The sequence below is a fragment of the Motacilla alba genome, chromosome 20 (genome assembly GCF_015832195.1).
Source record: "Motacilla alba alba isolate MOTALB_02 chromosome 20, Motacilla_alba_V1.0_pri, whole genome shotgun sequence".
Lineage (NCBI taxonomy): Eukaryota > Metazoa > Chordata > Aves > Passeriformes > Motacillidae > Motacilla > Motacilla alba.
This window is the reverse complement of record NC_052035.1, coordinates 2395526-2415535: the sequence shown is the minus strand read 5'-3', so window position 1 is coordinate 2415535 and position 20010 is coordinate 2395526. Positions and strand designations below refer to the sequence as shown.

General features: G+C 53.6%; 1 protein-coding gene across 2 annotated transcripts in view; it reads left to right on the top strand.

Moving 5' to 3' along the window:
- RALY (RALY heterogeneous nuclear ribonucleoprotein) overlaps nucleotides 1–20010 on the top strand; it is an 86250-nt gene that overhangs the window by 59720 nt on the left and 6520 nt on the right. The window contains exons 2-6 of one of the 2 annotated variants that reach the window (XM_038158688.1): nucleotides 2895–3159; nucleotides 11065–11137; nucleotides 18204–18251; nucleotides 18753–18910; nucleotides 19657–19770. In XM_038158688.1, coding sequence (XP_038014616.1) covers nucleotides 2904–3159; nucleotides 11065–11137; nucleotides 18204–18251; nucleotides 18753–18910; nucleotides 19657–19770 — 649 coding nt within the window. In that variant the 5' untranslated portion in view covers nucleotides 2895–2903. Of the gene's footprint in view, nucleotides 1–2894; nucleotides 3160–11064; nucleotides 11138–18203; nucleotides 18252–18752; nucleotides 18911–19656; nucleotides 19917–20010 lie in introns of those variants that run through there. The other variant, XM_038158687.1, reaches the window with a different exon arrangement.

The window sequence follows — 20010 nt, the reverse complement described above, 5'->3', positions numbered from 1 at the left end:
CCTCTTGCAAAGGTTTAGAGTTGAATTCACCTAGGTTCCTTTGAAAGTCCTGTCCTTTGGCTATTTTTCCCAGTGGTTTTAGGAAAGCTCTGCCTGCCAGGAATTGGTTTTAAAGCAATAAAACAAAAGTATCTGGCTCTTTTAATCTATAAGTGTGAAAGGGAAAATACAACGAGCCAGACTCAGACCAAGTCTAACTTTTTGATTGGATTTAGCAGGCAGATTATTTCCAGCCTCAGTGGCAGGTTAATGGAGTGGCAGGGGTTGGAGCCAGAGGAGATTTATTGTGGAGCCACATCCTCACAGAGAGGCTCAGACTTGCCAGTGTCTGCAGTGCTCTGTGTGGCCTGGCTTTCAGTGGTGACAGGGATGGAGTGTCCAGCTCGTTGTGCTCCCCTGGGAAGGTGGAGCTGTGCCCTGGCAGCTGGGCACAGAGCCCATGGCTGGGGGCTTGCTCCAGCAGCCTGTGGCTCCTGCTCAGGCTGCAACCCCCCTCTGCCTGTGGCCATGGGGCAGTCTGCTCCCATGTCCCTGCCCTGGGCTGGAATTTCAGCTGCTGGCATTTGGAGTGGTGCTGGGGAGCCCTGACACTGATGCTTGTCTGTGTGGGCACCCTGGGGCAGGGTGGCACTGTGGCAGGAGCAGACCCCGAGGGGCTGGGAGCTCAGAAGGGAGAACATTTGTTGGATTATGCCCTTTTCTGACCTAGAGATGGAGCAACTGAGAGGCATTTTTAAAACTTTGATTTTATTTTTGGTCCCATGAGAAGAGTGATATAATTTATGTCATTACAATCAGAAGTTAACTATTTTTAATTACAATACACTATAAGGGTTTCTTGGCCTATCACTTTAGCTACTTCTGTCAAGTGTTAAGAATTTTCTACAAATCCATTTCCCACAAACATCCAGACATCCCTGAGGAGCCAAAACGGGGCTGCCCTGTTGAAGGGTGAGGTGGGTGTGATGGTGTTCTCCCCTCTAACAGAGGAGAGGGAAGCAACCAGAGATTTTGTGTCCTGTGGGGAATTTCTGTGCAGGAGAGCACAAGGAAGAAGCAGGACTGGGGTTTTGGAAAATCTTGGAGGCAACCCCAAATATTGTGGCTTTTTGGCAGGCTCAGCCTGCCAGAGCAGGAGTGGAAGAAAGGGAACTCCATGGCTTAGGGCTCAGCAAAGCTGGAACATCCCACCCTGCCCTGTCAGTGCCTGGGGCAGGCTGGGCTGGGGACAGCAGAGCCTGCCAGGGCTTGGGGACCAGGGGGACAGGGTCCACAGGGGCGGCAGCCGTGCTGGCAGGCACTCATGATTAGCAGTACCAGGCAGTAATTAAAGCACAGATGCTCAAATGCACATTTGCTCTTCAGGTCCAGGCTCAGAAGTGGCCCCACAAATGTGTGGAGAGGCAGCACATGCAAACAGTCACCCCTCACGTATGAACAGTTGCATTTTGAACCTGAGGCAGTAGAAATGTTGGATTGCTGAAGGCCAGCAAAGCAGAGGCAATGCATCAGGAGGTGGAAGCAGGGTGTTCCTTGAAGCCTTCCTGCTCTCCAGCCTTTCACTCTGGTTGTCCCTGCTTTCTTCTGAAAGGGTGCCATGTCACCAGCTGTCCCCACCTCGGACCAGGCTGCTCAGACTTGGAGCCCAGAGAGCCAAAACCCCAAAGCCAGGCAGTACCAGGGCAGGTGCTGGGGACCACCAGGCAGGGGACACCAGGCCCTGCGGTAGCAGCACAACCCCTGCGCCAGCCTTGGAGACCTCCAGAAGTTGTGGACACCCTGGTGGTGTTGCCCTTGGGAGTGGGGACACCTGTGCTTGCTGCTGGAAGTGGCTGGGGAAGAGCAGCACCTCTGTGTGCATCACAGAACACCTTGCACAGCTCCCGGGTCAGTCCCACAGCCTGTGTGTGCAGCACAGCAGGATCCCAAACGTCCCTGTGCCTCTGGAAGGTGGGAACCAAGCTGATCTCTCTGCACAGCTGGGGGTTGTGCTGGAGTTGGAGCAGACAGGCCACACTGCCTTGGGTTTCACACGACTTCCAGCCCTGTCCCTCGTGCTCAGAGAGCAAACCTGTTCCAGTGCTGCCCAGGGAGGATCCTGTCCTGCCTGGCAGCCACGGGAAGGGGTTGGAGTGGCTCCCAGCTGATGTGAGGGTGATTTCCAGGCTAACAGTGACACCTCCTGTTTGCACAAAGTCCAGCCCAAATCCCGGCATGCAGGCAGTGCAGCGCAGGTGCCAGCAGGAGCACGTGGGCTGATCACTGCTTACATCTCTTCTTTTATACCCAGAAATCCCAAGTCCCCTTCCAGGTGCGAGTGTGGCCTCACAGGGACAAACCCATCCCTGTGGCATGGTGAGGGCTTGGCTGGGAAGTGTTGGCAAGGGAAAGCCTGGAAAAGTGGGCATGAGCCAAGGTGCTGGATGCAGACTGCTTCAAAAAGAGTTCTTTGAATTGTGGTTTAGCATATGGAGGTAAAAGCTTTGGTATGACAGCATTAAAGCTTTCACTTAGATGTGCAATGGAGTTAAATCTTGCTTTCTCCCCTAAAAGCAACCTTAGAATCACAGAATACCTTCAGTTGGAAGGGACCCACAAGCATCAATAAAGTTCAACTCCTGGCCATGTACAGAACCAACCAGGTGTCAGCCTGATCAATTTATTTCCAGAATCAAGAATTTAGATTGACTTTAGATTGAATTGAAAATAGATTGAATTTTGGATTGACTGTGCCAGGGGTCTCCGAACACCCAGGAGCTCCTGGAGATGGGATCTGCCCCACTGTGGCCAGTTGAAATTGAGGAGCTGCTTCCTCCCCTGAGAGCTTTGCTCCCCACCATTTTTTCTGTGAATTCTTTCTCGCACCCCTCCTGACTCCTCACCTGTCCTTGCAGGCATCCAAGATGTCCTTGAAGGTGCAGACCAGCAACATCACCAACAAGAATGACCCCAAGTCCATCAACTCGCGGGTGTTCATCGGCAACCTCAACACGGCGGTGGTGAAGAAGTCGGATGTGGAGACCATCTTCTCCAAGTACGGGCGCGTGGTCGGCTGCTCCGTGCACAAGGGCTACGCCTTCGTGCAGTACTCCAACGAGCGGCACGCGCGCGCCGCCGTGCTGGGCGAGAACGGCCGCGTGCTGGCCGGCCAGAGCCTGGGTGAGTGCCCCCGGCCCCGCCGCCCGCTGGGAGGGCTGTGCTGGGCCTGTGTGTGGCCTTTGTCCCCAATAGCCCGCTGGGTGGGTGTAGCGCTCACATTCTCTGCAAAAAGCCCTCTGCCCAGGATTTTTCTCCTGGGAAGCTGAGGAGCCTCAGAGAAAAGGAAAACAATTCTCATCTCATTTGCTTCTCCTGTGCTGTGCTCATGTGCAATGTGTTTGGGGATTGTTACCCACAGGTGATTGTTTCATTGCATTCTGCTGGGAGTTGTTTTCACTCTTTGGCCACTCAGGGCCAAGCTGTGTCAGGGCTCTGGAGAGAGTCACGAGTTTTCATTATTGTCTTTATAGCATTCAGTAAGTATCCTTTCTGCATTCTTTAGTATAGTTTAGTATAGTATTCTTTAATATAATATAGTATCATAAAGTAATAAATTAGCCTTCTGAGAACATGGAGTCAGATTCATCGTTCCTCCCTACCACAAGAATCCCTACAAATACAATAGGTGGGCTGTGCTGTGGCCTTTCCCCCTAGCAGCCTGCTGGGTGGGCTGTGCTGTGGCCTTTTTCCCCAGTAGCTGTCACCGTTGTCATTGTCAGAGTTGTCACTGTTGTCATTGTCAGAGATGACACAGACTCAGATCAGAGGGCAAAGGGCTAGAAAGTGGCCTGTTTATAAAAAGCTCTGTAGGAATGTGCCCCCTGTTGATGGAGTGACTAAATTATTCTTTGTCTGCTGAAAAAGGCAAAAAGCCCAGAAGTTTCTCTCCTCAATTTGGTACAAAAGACACCTCACAGGACCTTTTGGACTTCACCTCAGACCTGGGGCTGTCTGACTGGACAGAGGCCAAGAGGTCCCACCTAGGTAATTCACTAGAAAAAGAAGAGAACAAAGGAAACAATGCCTTTTGTGGGACGTTTTACCAGGAGCAAGAACTTCTTGCCCCAGCTTGGTTTTTTTCTGTAAGATCTTTGTTATTTGTCTATTATTAAACTTTCTTCTGTTTCCAACACTACCTGCTAACTTTCTGCTATTCGGGGTAGCTGGGCTGTCTCAGGGGTGAAAGGTTCTCTGAGCTCATAAGACCTGGCTCAAGGGGAAACCCATCAATCCTCTTCTTTTGTACCTTGGTTTGCTACAAGTATAGCAACATTGGTCATTTAATCAACACATTTCACATGATTGGCTAATTAAGAAGACACCCCCATCAGTAAACAGCTTTAGGAGAAAATCAGCTTGTTAAAAAACACCACCTGTGGATTGTTTACAGTTCTTTCTCTCCAGCTCCCTAATATTTCCCAGACCAATTCCTGGGAAAGCTTATCTAGCTTTCTCTGACCAGACTGTCACATCTGCAAGTAGCCTGCTGAGCAGGCTGTGCTGTGGCCTTTTTCCCCAGTAGCCTGCTGGGTGGGCTGTGCTGTGGAATTTTCCCCCATTTCTGTAAATGAAACTCGAGATAATTTTAGGAAGGAGGTAATATTTTGGGGGTTGGTCTCTTTCTCCAAGCAGCAGCTGACAGGATGAGAGGATTGAATTCCGTTAGTAGGTTTGCAGATGAAACCAAGCTGGGAGCATGTGTCCATCTGTTGGAAGGTAGGGGGCTCTGCAGAGAGACTTGGAAAGGTTGGATGGATGGGCAGAGTCTGACAGGATGAAGTTTAGTAAGTCCAAGTGCCCAGTCCTGCATTTGGCCTGCACAATAACCCCTGCACTGCTATGGGCTGGGGATGTGTGGCTGGACAGTGACCAGGCAGAAAGGGACCTGGGGGTGCTGGTCACAGCGACTGAAGAGGAGCCAGCAGCGTGCCCTGGTGGCCAAGAAGGCCAATGGCTCCTGGCTGGGATCAGGAATGGTGTGGGCAGCAGGAGCAGGGAGGGCATTCTGCCCCTGCACTGGGCACTGCTGAGGGCACACCTCGAGTGCTGTGCCCAGCTCTGGCCCCTCAGTTTGGGAAGGACGCTGAGGGGCTGGAGCACATCCAGAGGGGGCAGCGAGGCTGGAGAGGGGCTGGGAACACAAACCCCCAGAGGAGCCACTGAGGGAGCTGGGGGTGCTCAGCCTGGAGAAAAGGAGACTCAGGGCTGCCCTCATCACTCTCCCAGCTCCTGAAAGGTGCCTGTGCTCAGTGGGGCTGGGCTCTGTCTCCAGGCAGCACTGACAGAAGCAGAGCACACAGCCTCCAGCTGCACCAAGGGAAACACAGGTTGGATATCGGGAAAAAGTTTTTCACAGGAAGGGTGATAAAGTTGTGGCATGGCTGCCCGGGGAGGTGGTGGAGTCACCATCCCTGGGTGTGTTTAACAAAGCCTGGATGTGGCACTGGGTGCCAGGGTTTAGCTGAGGGGTTGGGGCTGGGTTTGACTCGATGATCTTGAAGGTCTCCTCCAACCTGGTCATTCTGTGAATATAGAAGTGGATTTCTATTTGAAGGCTTTCAGGGGCAGTTATAGAAAGATGTCCAAAAAAGCCCACCCTCACAGGGGTGAGTACGTTTTTTTAGGTTTTAGGAAATTAGCATAATTAGCATATTTAGCACCAATTAGGAGCACAAGTGGTGAGGCAATTCCCCCCAGGTCAAGCCCCTTCTCTGGAGTCCCCCCTTGGCTCTGGCTGTGCTCTGTCCATGAAATGGATCTCCAAGAGTTGTTCTCAGCCTTGGCTCCCAGGAAGAACGAAGACAGCGCTGGGGTCCTGTGCCCCTCGGGGCTTGGAGCTCTGGAACTTGTTCTGGTTTTCTGTCTAGGGAAAGGCCTTGGAAAATTAGTGGGGAAATTAGTCACTAATACAATAGGTGACAGAGTTACAAATACTTGTGTGGAGAATACAGAGAAAATATCAAACAAAAAAGTTGAAACCCAAACAGCATCAGTCCCATGGGGGATGGTGCAGGCATGGCCAGTGCCCAGTCAGACTGGGATGCTGGATCTGCAGAGAGGGTCAGAGCTGACCCAGTGATGACCCAGCAGGGTCAGCAGGATCCATGGCCAGGCACAGAGCTGGAGACCAGCATTCCAACAGCACCCCCAGGCAGGGGCTGAAGGCTGCCAGCTCCTGTGTGGGATGGGATCAAAGGCACATGTGGCATTGTAGCCCAAAACCACAGCTCTGGGCTGTGACTGTAGGAGCCAAACAGCAAAAGCACAGTTCTGGATGATCCCAGGGCCTTGTCATGGAACTGCTAGGGAAGAACAAGGGTGGGGAAAGGCATTGCCTGGTATCAAAGAGATGGATAGGACAAGGGGAATGGCTTCCCACTGCCAGAGGGCAGGGTTAGATGGGAATTCCTCCCTGTGAGGGTGCTGAGGCCCTGACAAAGGTGCCCAGAGCAGCTGGGGCTGCCCCTGGATCCCTGGCAGTGCCCAAGGCCAGGCTGGATGGGGCTTAGAGCAGCCTGGGACAGTGGAAGGTGTCCCTGTCCATGGCAGGGGGTGGGAATGCGGTGATTTTCCAGGTCCCTTCCAACCCAAACCATTCTGTGATTCAGTGATTCCCTTCCAGGACCAGGCCTTACCCTCAGCCTGTCAGGAGAGCTGATCTCCAGACCAGCTCAGCCTGACTTGAGCCAGCAGATGTTAAATGAGAGAACTTCCCCCAGTCTGCACTGCTGTGGCATGAGAACCAACAAGCAATTTCCCCCAGCTTCATCTTTGCTTTTTCAGATTGCTCTGAGGTGTCACCAGCTCCAAGCTGAGAATTGGAACTGGGGAGAGAGGATTTTTAATGAAAAATGGTGATTTTTAATGGAAAATGGTGATTTCCGAGCCTGCTGCAGCAATGGGCACCCAGGAAAGCAATTTGCAGCCCATTCCCACCCTGCTGCTGGCACAGCCTGACATAGGAAGTTGTGCTGAGGCCATGCTGCTTCCTCTGAGATTTATGCAGATACCAGAAACTTCTGCTCAGTTCTCTCGAGCTCCAGAGAGCGGAGCTGCAGACCTGGCAGAGCTCAGCGTGCCAGGAATGCTTCCAGCCCAGATGTTGCCCACATGTGCAGCCTGAGATAGGATGGAGAGGGCCTGGGGGAGCCCAGGAGCTCCTTGTGGTGCTCCAGACAGAGGAGATGTGGCCAAGAGACAGGGAGCACCTGCTCACTTAGCTGAAGAGAGAGATGAAGGATTTGCTGTGAGGAAAACCTCCTCTCAGAAAACCTCTGATCTCTGCTGGTCCCAAAGGCCTGGAGTTCCAGAAGGAGGCAAAAGGACTGTGAGATAGCTGGTGTCCTGTTCATATCCTGGACCAGGTGCAAACTCAGCTGCCTTTGATCTGCCTGCCCCTCATGGGCCAGGCTGAGCACAGGAGAGCTCCCCAGGCTGCTCCTGGGAGGAGTGAGCTCTGGGATGCTCCCCTTGCAGGAGAACCCAGCAGAGAAGAGCTGTGGTGAGACAATCAAGGTTGGAGGCTTTTCTCTAAATAGAGGAGGGATGGCTGTGTAGGAATGTGGTGAGGGAGGACAGGCTGGGACTGCCAGGGGACATTGCAGACACTCTGCTGAGGTCCCTGCAGGTCCTGGCAGCCTCTGGGGTGCCTTCTGCAGACACCCCAGCCACTGCAGGAGGCAGCTGCCCTAGGGAGGCACTGGCAGCTGGATCCACACCATCCCTTGCCCCTGCCACGTTGACTGGAAAAGCACAAGCTCCCCACTGAGCGTGGGATCAGGTGCCTGGGTATGAGCAGGAGGGATCAGGGCTGCCTTGGGGTGGGCAGATGGAGTCAGTGATGCAGAGGAGGGAGCCAGAATGGGAATGAGATGCAAAATCTGTCCAGGCTCATGTCCCTGCTGAGCTCTTCTCTCTCCTTTTTCACTCTCAAGGGAATCCTGTGGGATCTGACTGCCCATCACCACCATAGCTGAGTATGAATTCCCTGCTGTTGTCAGGTGGGCTCCACTGCTTTGTAGCAGTGGGGACCAGCAAATGAAGTGTTTTGGTTTGAAAAGACAGGTGTCTGCTAAGGAAGGCAGGAACCTCCCTTGAAATGGAGAATGTAAACCCCTGTCTCCAAATTATTATAATTTTGAAATTAAAAAGCTCTCAGGCAAAGATATGGGAGTAAGAATAACAGCTCTTTACTAGGGAAGAAAATTAAAATAAAATAAACAATGCAGTAATACAAAACAACCCTGCCAGAGCCAGAACAGGAGCTGATCCCCTGTGGGTCAGGGTGGTGGCAGCAGTGCCATTCCATGGTGGCTCAGCCCTCCTGCAGGGCCAGCTGTGCTTCTGCTGGAGCAGGGATCCTGCACAAGGCTGGAGTTTTCCTCTGCAGCTCCAGGGCTGCTGGAGATGGGCCTGCTCTTGCTCTGGCAATGCAGGGCAGAAGAAAGCTGCTCCTCTGGCAATGCAGGGGGCAAAGGCTGCTGTGCTGCTGCCAGGCTCAGATTGGATCCAGGCAGGAATGCTTGGCTCCTGCCCTGGGCACAGCATCTCCCCATGGGATGATGGAATTGGATCAGCCATGCAGGGACACTCAGTGGCCATGGACAGCAGAGATCTCCTGGAGGGAGGATTGGCTGTGGCAGAGAGAAAGAAACCTGCCCCATGAACAGCAGAGAACTGCCCCAGCTCTGACAGATGGAAACAGAATACACACCCTCAAACCACATCTTACAACCCAGGACATGGAGCTGATTGTTGTCCTTCTCCTCTCCTGGACTTCCAGTGCCTCTCCCTTGGAAAGTCTTCCCAGCCTGGTGCTGTCAGGGGCTCTCCAGTCCATGGGAGCAGTGACTGCACCCTGGCAGCAGAAAGGGTTCAGAGCCAGGGAGCTGTAGCTGGGCAGGGGTGAGGCTGCAGCGAGGCAGGGCTGGTCCCTTTGTTCCCTGGCAGTGCCAGCAGCCTTGGTGGCTTAGCAGGCTGTGTGTGAAATGTTCCTGCTGGCAGCAGCTGGGCCTGCACCTGCCCTGTGCCCTCTCTCCATCAGGCTCTCCTCCTGGGCAGGGTGGAGGGAGGAGGGCAGCAAGGCAGACCCAGGCTCTGATGGGAATGTGCCCCCAGAGCAGCGCTCGGTGCCATGGCTGAGCCAGCCACACCACATTTGTTGTTCAAGCTCAGGAAGAGGCCAAGCTCCAGCTGCAGCAGGTATGAGGTCTCTCGACAGCCCCTAAAAGGCAGCCAGGGAGTTGCACAGCAAGGCCCTGGGCAGTGGGAGCGTGTCCATGCTCCTGCAGAGCCGTGTCCTGCGTGTGCAGCCTGTGCTCCTCCTGCTCAGCTCATCCAGCACTGCTGCAGCCTCCGTGTGCTCCTGGAGATGATTTGCCAGGTCAATACCTAAGTCAGCAGGATGTTCCTTTGGATCACTTTGTAGGCTCTTGATTTTGATGGGGTGTGGAGCAACCTGTCCACATTTCCTCATGAAGTTCCTTCATAAACCATGAAAAACTCAAAAGCTTTGAATGGCCTGGTGTGCTCAAAGTTGGTTGGGTGCAGGTGCAGGTAGCAGAAAGCAAGGCATCATTGAAGAAATTGCTCCCTGTGAGGGTGGGCAGGCCCTGGCACAGGGTGCCCAGAGCAGCTGGGGCTGCCCGTGGATCCCTGGCAGTGCCCAAGGCCAGGCTGGACAGGGCTTGGAGCAGCCTGGGACAGTGGAAGCTGTCCCTGCCATGGCAGGGGGTGGAATGGGATGGGCTTTCAGGGAAGATTTCTTCCAACCCAAACCATTCTGGGACCTTTTTCTCCCACCACCTCTCTGGTCCATCCCAAAGCTGCCGTGGGGCACTGGTCTCATGGAGCTGCAGGATGTGCCCATGGGTGGGACACTCTCAGCTCCTGGTTCTCTGTGGAGGGCCAGGTCCCTCAAGGCAGGTCAGGGCACACCCCTGAGGACCAACACTTTCAGTAGGTGACCCAGCTGTGATGAAGAGTCTCCTGAACCCAGCCAGCCCTTTCCAGAAGCACAGGTGTGGCTCCTCCAAGCTCCTGGAGATCACTGGCCTCACACCAGCTGATGAAGAGGCTTCTTACCAACCCCATGGACTCAGCAGCTGCTCTTTCACTCCCTCACCTTCCACTACTTGAATTTTTGAAATGTGAGGGGTTTTTTACATAAATTTTCCTTTCTCGTTATTCCTGCTGTGTCTGAGGGCCATGGTTTCATGGTGGGCTTGGCAGTGCTGGTCCACATGAGGAAACTGTCTTGCTCAGCTCAGATCTGACATGTCCAGAGGTCTGAAACCTCTTGATACACACAGGACCTGAAGAACCAGCAGGGTTTAGGGCTGACTGGGAAGGCAGTGGGGCATTTGTCACCACTCACCTGAGTGCTGGCTCCACACCTGATGTTGGGTTGCCAGGCTCTCAACAGCTCCATGAAATTGGCTGTGTCACTTTATTCTCACATCAAAAGCACGTTTGGCACCATGGCCATGGAGTGAGATTCCCTCAGGGGATTAGAGGAGCTTGTTCTCCCCTCCCCTGGAAGAAGATGCTGCCCCAAGAGCAGCTCAGGCACGGGCACCATGCAGAGTTTAACACAGCCAGACCTGCAGCAGTGCCCACCTGGCAGTGCCCAACATTCCTGGTTATTCCCAGAGGGTCCAGGGGTGGATGCTCAGCAGTCAGCACCCTGCAGCAGGTCTAGATTTTGCCTTACCACACTGAATTCTCCCAAGCAAGCTGTCCTGGGTTTGTCTGTGTGGAGTGGACCACGTGCAGGGTGCCGGCTGCTCAGGGAATGGTGTGTGGCTCTGGAAAGGAAAGGGAAGAGGTTTGCCAAGTGCAGCATTTATTCACCTTCCTGTGGAGCCCCAGCAGGCCCAAGCCCTGCCAGAGGCAGGCGGCCCTGGGTGGGGGGTAGGGGGCTCATTTCTCCCTGGCAGGGCTGTGTGCACCCACCCCAGCTCCGTGGGTGCAGGTGAAGGTGGGCAGGGACGTGCCATGTCACAGCTGCCTGTCCCTTCCTTGCAGACATCAACATGGCCGGGGAGCCCAAACCCAACAGACCCAAAGGGCTGAAGAGAGCAGCCTCTGCCTTGTACAGGTAGGTGTTCACCACAGTGGGTGAGGTCTCTGGGCTGGTATTTGCCCTCCAGCATCCCCCAACCCCTGCCCTGAGCTCCCTGCTGCCTGCCCCCAGCAGCCTGGGCACTGCTGCACACCCAGGGCTTCTCCAAGGGCTCCTTCCCTTGGCAGTGCCCCTCGGGGTTGGCCAATGCCTGTGGTGTTGAGGGAGATCTCCTGGGCATGGTCCCACCTCTGCAGGTGGAGAGGGTTGGAGGAGGGTGGGCAGAGGAGGGGTAGCAAGAGGAGCACCCCCCTGCAGGCAGGGAGCAGGAGTGGGCACCGAGGTGCTGGGTGTGGGGGAAAAACAGGGAATAGGGATCACTGAGGGAAAGAAGAGAATGATTGTCGAAGGGAGAGGAGAAGGGAAGAAAGTGGGAAGCCCTTGGGGTGACAGATGGAGGTGAACCAAGGAGGTGGCTGGAGGAAGTCCCAAGGGAGCCTGTTCTGAGGAGCACAGCCCAGGGGCCATGGGAACAGGAGGGGCAGGTGGGACATGGAGAGGTCTGTGGTGCATGGAGAGTGATACAGATGCCAGTGAACCCTCAGCTTGAGAGAATTTATCATCATTTCCACAAGAAGTGAAGATTTTCAGTAAGCCCCAGACTCTGAAGTCAGGAGAATGCAGGAGAAACTCATTAAGTTCTTGCTTCTGGTTGCAGAAGGGAAACTTGAAAAGGTGTATCAGGAGTGCCCTGCAGATTTAGGATCCCAAAACCAAATAACAAGGTTCCCAAATGTGCTTTATTTATAAATTGTCATGATTTTGATGCCAGTCTCATGGTGAGGAGACCGAGGGACTGAGTAAGGAGGTGGAAGGTGTGAGGTTGGGAGGGAGACTAAAATCAGTATTGGGGTTATAGGTGGGTGTAGCAAAAGGGAAAATCATGAGAGAACTGGAGATTTTTCCAGAAAAAGAAGAAAAAAGTGTGAGGGGTGAAGAGAACCTTGTAATTCAGACTCAGCCACGTGGTCCTGCCCTGGTGTGGTGTGGAATAGCAAGTCCTGGTTAGAAAATGCAGCTCTGGCACAGCCAGACCCCCCAGAGCCCCAGCAGCCTCCCACCACACACAGGGCATCCCCAGGTTCCTTCCAGGAGCCTCTCAGCCAAGCTCCCCCAGAGCAGCTTTCAGGCACATTTCTCCTCCCACCCTGGGACCCTTTGGGCCTTCACAGGACGTGGCTCTCTGGGCTCCCAGGGGATGCCACCGGAGGGGAAGGAGGTGGGAGCAGAGATGACACAAATCCTGCAGTTCAGCTGCACGTGGACTGCTCACGTGGGGCTGGGGCCATAACACACACCGGCTCCTTCCATACATCTTGCACTAACGAGCTTTTCATTTACTGCTCAGCCGTGCCTGGAGCACTAATCCCTTCCTCTGGAATGACCAATATTTCAGACTTCAGACTGCTGAGAGAGATGTTTGCTCCCTCCCACAAATATGGATATGCTAAAATATGGGCCATAGAACTGCACTGCTCCGAGCTCCAGCAGTATTTCATCCCAGACTGGCTGTCAGATTAAAACTTTGCCATCTGGACTGACAGAACTTAGGATATCTTCTGGAAAACAGGGATCCCAGGTTTGCAGCGAGCTGTGGTTACAGCTTCCCAAACCACCATCAATTTTTCTAAATGTTAGACTTCAAAAATCACAGCACTGTAATTTATAGAAGCGCTCTGTTAAACACAGCAGAGGATTTTTCCAAAGGCTGGCTTTTGCTTTGCCTCGCTCCAAGTCTGCATGGGAGGGTCGAGGGGAAGGCAAGGCAAGGGAAATTCCATTTTCAACATACAGGAAGCAACAGTTGTGACATTTTTACCTATCCACCAGCCTAGGTGGGTGTCCAGGTGTTAAACAGAAATCTTTGGGGATGTAGGCTCCCATCCACCTCCACCCAGGCTCATGCCACCATCAGTTTCCTCAGGTGTCTCCACACAAGGCACCTTCACGTCCTACAAAGCCTTGCTGCCATCACTGCTCTCCTCCACGCTTGGATCTCTGGGCCTCTCTCCCTCCCTCCCTCCTTCCCTCCCATCCCTCTGGCACTTCCCAGAGCATCCCTTTGCACAGGGCAGGTCCCTGGATGCTCCTGCCTGGCACCCTGGCCACCACCACAGATGTGGCCATGCTGCCCATGGGGATGGCTGGGCAGTGAGCCGCTCTGACCATGGCCCCAGGGAGTCACTCACTGCCTCTCCAAACTCTCCAAATCTGCTTTCTGCCAACACTTCTTTTTTGCCTGCACAGCAAATGTCTGGACAGGATTTCCTGGGGCATTTGGGGCCACGTTCAGGTCAGTACCAGAGGTTCACCCAGATGCTGTCAGCTGGCTGGGAAGGGAAGGTGGCTCTGCCAGTGCCACTCTGGGCTTTTGGAGGCATAAATCTCTGTCCTGCCCTGCAGAGCTGGGGCTAAAGCTGCTCCATGGCCACAAGGACAGAAAGGACAACCTGAGCAAGAGCTGCTGGGTGTCTGCAGCTCAGTGGCCCCAGGAGGGGTCTCTGAAGTGGTGGAAGGGACAAAGCACTGCTGAGTGATGGTCACAGCCAGAGAACACTGGCATCCATCCCCTGCTACACCCAAAGCTGGTGTCAGCCCATCCCCAAACACCCCTCCCAGGCCCTGGTGCTGCAGCAGTGACATCCCAGTGCCAAAAGCACTTGGACAGGGCTGAGAGCAGCCCCGGGGCAGAGGGGCGGTGAGCAGTGATGTCCCAGCCTACAGCAGCCCCAGCACTTTGGGAATGCCAGGCTTCATCCCACATTCCTGTATTTCCCACTGCCTTGGCAGTGTGCAGGAGGAAGGAGTCTCACACAGCTCCACAGGATCTGTTTGATCAGTGCCACATTTTCCAAGCAACTTTCCAGCAGCTTTCCTTTGCCCACTGCAGTAATGCCATGACAGAAGGGTGGGAGCTGAGCTCACCATGGCACTCATGATGAGCAGTACCAGGCAGTAATTAAAGCACAGATGCTCAAATGCACATTTGCTCTTCAGGTCCAGGCTCAGAAGTGGCCCCACAAATGTGTGGAGAGGCAGCACATGCAAACAATCACCCCTCACGTATGAACAGTTGCATTTTGAACCTGAGGCAGTAGAAATGTTGGATTGCTGAAGGCCAGCAAAGCAGAGGCAATGCATCAGGAGGTGGAAGCAGGGTGTTCCTTGAAGCCTTCCTGCTCTCCAGCCTTTCACTCTGGTTGTCCCTGCTTTCTTCTGAAAGGGTGCCATGTCACCAGCTGATTGAAAACCAGCAAAAACTATTCCTGTACACAAAGACAGAGCTGCCAGGTCACTGAGGAATGATCCCTCAGTCTCAGGATGGTTTATCCTACGTGCAGTGGAATTTTCAGGATAAATCACCTGTGCTAAAGCACTCCCTTTCTCCAGCTTTTTCCCAGGATTCATCCTGGCAGAGCTGCCCTGTGCTCAAAGCCTGATTCCAGGGGTGGTGCTAAAACTATCCAGCCCCTGCCTCCCTGGCATCATCTGTTAAGCCGTGAGTGACTGGTGTGTTAGTGTAGGGTCACACAGCCACACGCTGCCCAAATCCCTCATTCCAGCCCTCTGCCTTCCTTGAGGGCTGCCCCACAGTCAGCAGGAATCCAAGCAGCCCTGCAGTGGCTGGGTTTGTGTTTTGGGAGGTCAGGACCAGCTGCCTAGGATAATTATGCCCCTAATTCTTTTTGAAAGGGTGGAAGTGTCTCCTAGTGCCATAAAGATCCAGGGGCAGGGCAGGAGAAGCCCTCACCCTTGGGCTTTGCACCCACAGATGTTCTGAGGCCCCGGCCCTGCAGTGCAGGCATGGTGTGACCCCCTCAGTGCCTCTGGGAATGTCCTACAGATGTGCCAGGAATGATTCCCACCAGGAGAACACAGGCATGCCCAGCTTTGCTCCCACATCCCTAGGGAAATAGGGAATAACACAGTGCAGTAACATCAACAGGGTTCATTGGCCATTTCATCCAGCAGATTGACTGGTCTGGGAAGAGGCTTCACCTGGGCTCTTGGGCGTCTCTGTCCTTCTCCAGCTCTTCTCCAACCTTCTCCAGGTGGGATCTACAGATATTTGAGGCTGAGCTTCATCCCATTGGTGCTGGAGCCAAGCCCAGGAGCAGGGCAGAGGTGCCTGAACGCCTCAGGGCAGGGTCAGTGCTGGAGAGGGAGGTGCCCACCCCATCCAGGGCTCCATTCCTTGTTCCCAGGTGCCAGGCTGTGCCCAGGACAGTGCTGGCAGCAGCAGGGCAGTGCTGTGTGCTGGGGATGGAGCTGCAGCTCCTCTCCATCCCCACAGCTCCATGGAGCTGCCCATGTGCTGATCCCACAGCTCTGCCAGGGAGCAAAGGCTTGGAGAAGCTGGCTCAAACCAGGAGTGTGAATTGGGATAAGGAGAAAGGAATTTGGGTGTCTCAGAATTTTGCCCAGCACCCCCAGGCTTTGTGTTGTTTATGAATAAATGCTCCAAAGCTGCCTCGTGGTCTCCAAGCCACAGAGAGCTTCCCAGCAGGAGCAGCTCCTCCTGGTGATGCCTTGAGCAGCCGGAACAGAGGCTGGATGGAGTTCAGAGGAACAAAGTGGAGATTTATTGAAGGGCCTTCAAAGGCCACACCCTGGCAGTGCCTGGATGGCTCCAAGATGGCAGCAAAAGAGGGCTTGGCCACGAAATCTCACATTTCTGTAAATTTTAGGCCATTTGCATACAGGAGTGACCTGCCCAATTAGCAGCTTCAAATGATGAGGTTTCATCCTCCTTGATGCTTGCCCCCCCCTCTTCTCACGTTGTTGATGCTTTGGGCCTGAAGTTTGAAGAGATTGTCCTTGAGTCTCCAGCTAGAATAGGATTGTTTTGTTAAAACATCCTAGTAACATTAATATAAAGCTAAAAGCTGCACACCAAAACAGAACAGAAAAACTTAAAACCAAAGGTATCAGTTTATCCCCATCCCATTCCTATAGGATTATTTTGTCTCCACCACCCTGTGAAAAGATTCTAGTAGCACTTAACATGAAGCAAAAAACTGCACACCAAAACAGAACAGAAAAACTTTAAAAACTCGAGTTATCAGAGGGAGTTTGTGCTGTGGATGAAGGCTCTGCTTCATCCCACTGGGAGCCCTGGAGCCATGGGGAGATTCCACTGGCTCCTCTTGCCTGGGACTGGGGACAACGCTGGCTCTACTGGAGAGAGCCGGAAACACTTCACCAGAGCCTGCCAGGATTGAAAATATTACAAAATTGCAGCAATTTTATTTGAGTTGCATCTAAGGAGAGGGAAAAATTGAAGAGGGGGAGTGTAACAGCATAGAAGCATCCTACTTCAATTTTCCCTTTCAAATGGTTTCCTATTTTGATGGTATTTTATATTTATTGGATTCAAACAGACCTGGAGTCAAACATTCTCAGTGATCAAAGTGAATTGGCAGGCTGAGAGGAGCTTGGAGGGTTTTTGCATCTCCAGGTTTCACTGTGGGTTAGAACAAAAATCCAATTACCCATCATGAAAAGCTCCATGGAAGTGCCTCGTTCTGTGATCTCCATCCCCTCAGCCCCACCAACAGCTGGGTTCATTCCAGCATCATCTGCCCTGGCAGGAATTGCCTTTCCCTTTCAGTCCAGAGAGGGAATAAATAAACACAGATGAGGCAGAGGTTGGGACAGAGGCTGTGGGATGTTCCTGTCTCCTCTGAGCCCAGCAGGAGTATTGGCTACAACTCGGGTCAGAAGGGGAGGGCCTGAAAAGAATCTGGAGTTCATCTGTCAAAAAAGGCTCTTTTCCACCGTGCAGTGGTGCAAATCTGAGAGGACTGTGGTGATCACACCTCCACAGTCACATCTCCCCACCAGTCTCCTTGCTCAGCAGTGAGACCCTGCACTGCCTCATCCCATCCCCAGCCAGCTGGGAATGCCACTGGCAGCAGCTGCTCAGGAAAAAGGCCCAGCTTTATGGAATAGTTCCTCACTGAAGTCCCCAGGGCAGGGCATGACTGGGGCAGGAGGTGCACGAGCTCCTTAACCCTGGCACCATCTCCTTGGCCCCAGAGCAGCTCTGGTGTCCCCAGCCATGCACAGGTGCTCAGGTTCCCCCTGGGCACAGGCTGGGTCTCCAGATGCTGCCCTAGGCACCCGGGGAGCCCAAGGAGGGTAGAAAAATCATCTTTCAGAAGCCAGCCAGTTACTGAAACTGAGCACTGGCTGGGAAGCTCAGTGCCACAATAGGCAGGACAGACCTCATGGAATTCCTGGTCCAAACCACACTTCCCACCAGCCATCCCAGTCAGCCACACGTTGTTCTTACCACTTCTGTCAAAGATGCAGGAGCCCAGATTAACCCTCAGCTACGCTCTTGGGTGGTCATCCTTCCCTGTCCCCAGTCCCTCATAGCTCAGCCCTTCCCTTTTCCCCATTAATCTCATTATTTTCAGCCACTTCCAGGAGGCAGGACAGGCTTCGCTCTCTGGCGCTGCACTAATTCTGTTTGTCCAGAGCAGAGAGGAGACCACCAGCATCACGTCTGACTTAGCCGTTAATTGAGTGCTAATTGAGTGTTAATTGAGCTCAGCACACCAGGGAAGGGTGCTGTGTTCAGCTGGGGCAGCTGTTCCCAGTATGTGGGGTCAAACCACCTGGTTTGTGCTGCCTTGTGAAAAACCAGCTGCAGCAAGGTGAAAAGTGTTACTGGGTGTCCCGAGAGTGGGGAATGCTCCTACTTTGGGTTAAAATGCAGCTCAAGCCTAAGAAAATAGGAAGTGGTCATTGTCTGCCTGGGGGGAAGAGAGGTTTAAATCAATAAATATCCCCTTTGTCCCTACTTTTCTCTGCACACATCTTCTTGCTCCTCCTTGAGATGAACAGGTTAACACCCTCTGCCAGCACCACCCTCCTCTGCCTTCAGCCCCCCAAGTCTTCCTCCTGGGCCACCTCCCTGCAGCAGGATGGTCCCTCACGACCGGATCCATTTATTTATCCTTGATGGCCCAGCAGGCAGTGAGGGAGCAACAATAATGAGTTACCAGCACTAATTAACCTCTGACTGTCTCTGCAGCGGCTACGACTTTGACTATGACTATTACAGAGACGACTTCTACGACAGGTGAGACCCCAGCCCGAGGGGCTCTGTGGGGTGGGGACGGGAGGGGTTTGGGTTCAGGGGGGGTTTGGGTTTTCAGGAGGGGATTTTGGGTTCAGGAGGGGACTTTGGGTTCAGGAGGGGTTTGGATTCGGGGGGATTTGGTTGCAGGAGGTTTTGGGTTCAGGGGGGTTTTAGGGGCAGGAGGCATTTGGGTTTGGGGGGGATTTGGGGGCAGGAGGCATTTGGGTTCAGGGGGATTTGGTTGCAGGAGGTTTTGGGTGCAGGGGGGATTTGGTTGCAGGAGGGGTTTGGGTTTTCAGGAGGGGATTTTGGGTTCAGGAGGGGTTTGGATTCAGGGGGATTTGGTTGCAGGAGGGATTTGGGTTCAGGGGGTCCCAGCCAGCCTGCGGGGTGCCATCCCCTGGCCGCAGTCACCGGGATCGCCGCGGGGCTGGGGCTGGGCACTGCTCGGTAGGGCTTGCCCCAGCCCCAGCTGCCTCCCCTCCCCTGCCTTGCCCTCAGGATCTTCGAGTACCGGGGCCGGGTGTCGCCGGTGCCGCGGGTGGTGCCGGTGAAGCGGCCGCGCGTCACCATCCCGCTGGTGCGGCGCGTCAAGGCCTCGCTGCCCGTCAAGCTGTTCGCCAGGTCGGCCATCGCCAACAGCTCGGCCAAGATCAAGTGTGAGTGCGCGCCGGGGCCGGGGCGGCGCGGGAGCTCCCGGAGCGCCTCAGAACAGCTGGAAACAGCTGGAAACAAACAGCAGCCCGGCTGCGGGGGCACCTAGGGAAGGGGACGAGACGGGGATTCGGTGTGTTGGTCAAAGAGTCCGAATTTATTATATATACTTGTTCTACTCCAGCCACTAAAAGGCTCAGGCTTGATCTTTATAAACTAAAAACATTCCTGATGGCAGCTGCATTACTGGATTTAGAAAGGCTGGCGGAAATGTAACCCTACCAAAAAAAAATTGGTTCTTGTACACGGGGTGATGGGGAGAAACATTTTTAAAGTTTTAGACTGATTTCTTCCAGTGTATTTGAAATGACATAAAAATCCAATTTCACAGAACCTAGGAGCTCTACTCCTTGGGGTTCCAAGGGTGTTTCAGGAAGGTAAAGAATCCAATTTGAAATTATTTGATTTGCTTTCAGAAATTCTTAGTGTAAATATTAGTGTAAAGTTCTGGGGGAGCTGTAGTGCAGGTACAGCCCCAGCGTGCCAAAGCCTGGGGTCAGCCTCCACAGCCTGCCTGGACACAGCACCCCCAGGCTCTTTTGGGAGCAGCCCCCAGCTTCCCTGCCCGTTCCCAGCCTGGGATTCCTCCCTGGTTTTTGTGCCTGCTCAGGGAGCTGCCGTGGGCTGTGTTCGGGCTGGGGCTGCTCTGCAGGGTGCTGAGTGCCTTCCTTTCCTTCCTTCCTCCCCCAAGTGAAGAGCAGTGAGCTGCAGACAATCAAAACCGAGCTGACACAGATCAAATCCAACATTGATGCTCTCCTGGGCCGGCTGGAGCAGATTGCTGAGGAACAGAAGCTGTCTGCAGGTCAGTGGGGGTGGGGATGCCTCGGGGCTGGCCTTGGGCATCACAAATTCCTCCAGGCTCTGACAGGGAAGTGTCAACCCCCAGGTTCCAGGGCAGAATCACAGGCCAAAATTACTCACCAAAATTCCTGAAACTGCAGAGTTGGGGTTTAAAATTATGAGATGTTTTTTGTATTTTTCTTAGCTTGTGTTTTTTTAGTTTGCATTTTTTGTTCTACTATTCTATTTTACTCTGTCATAT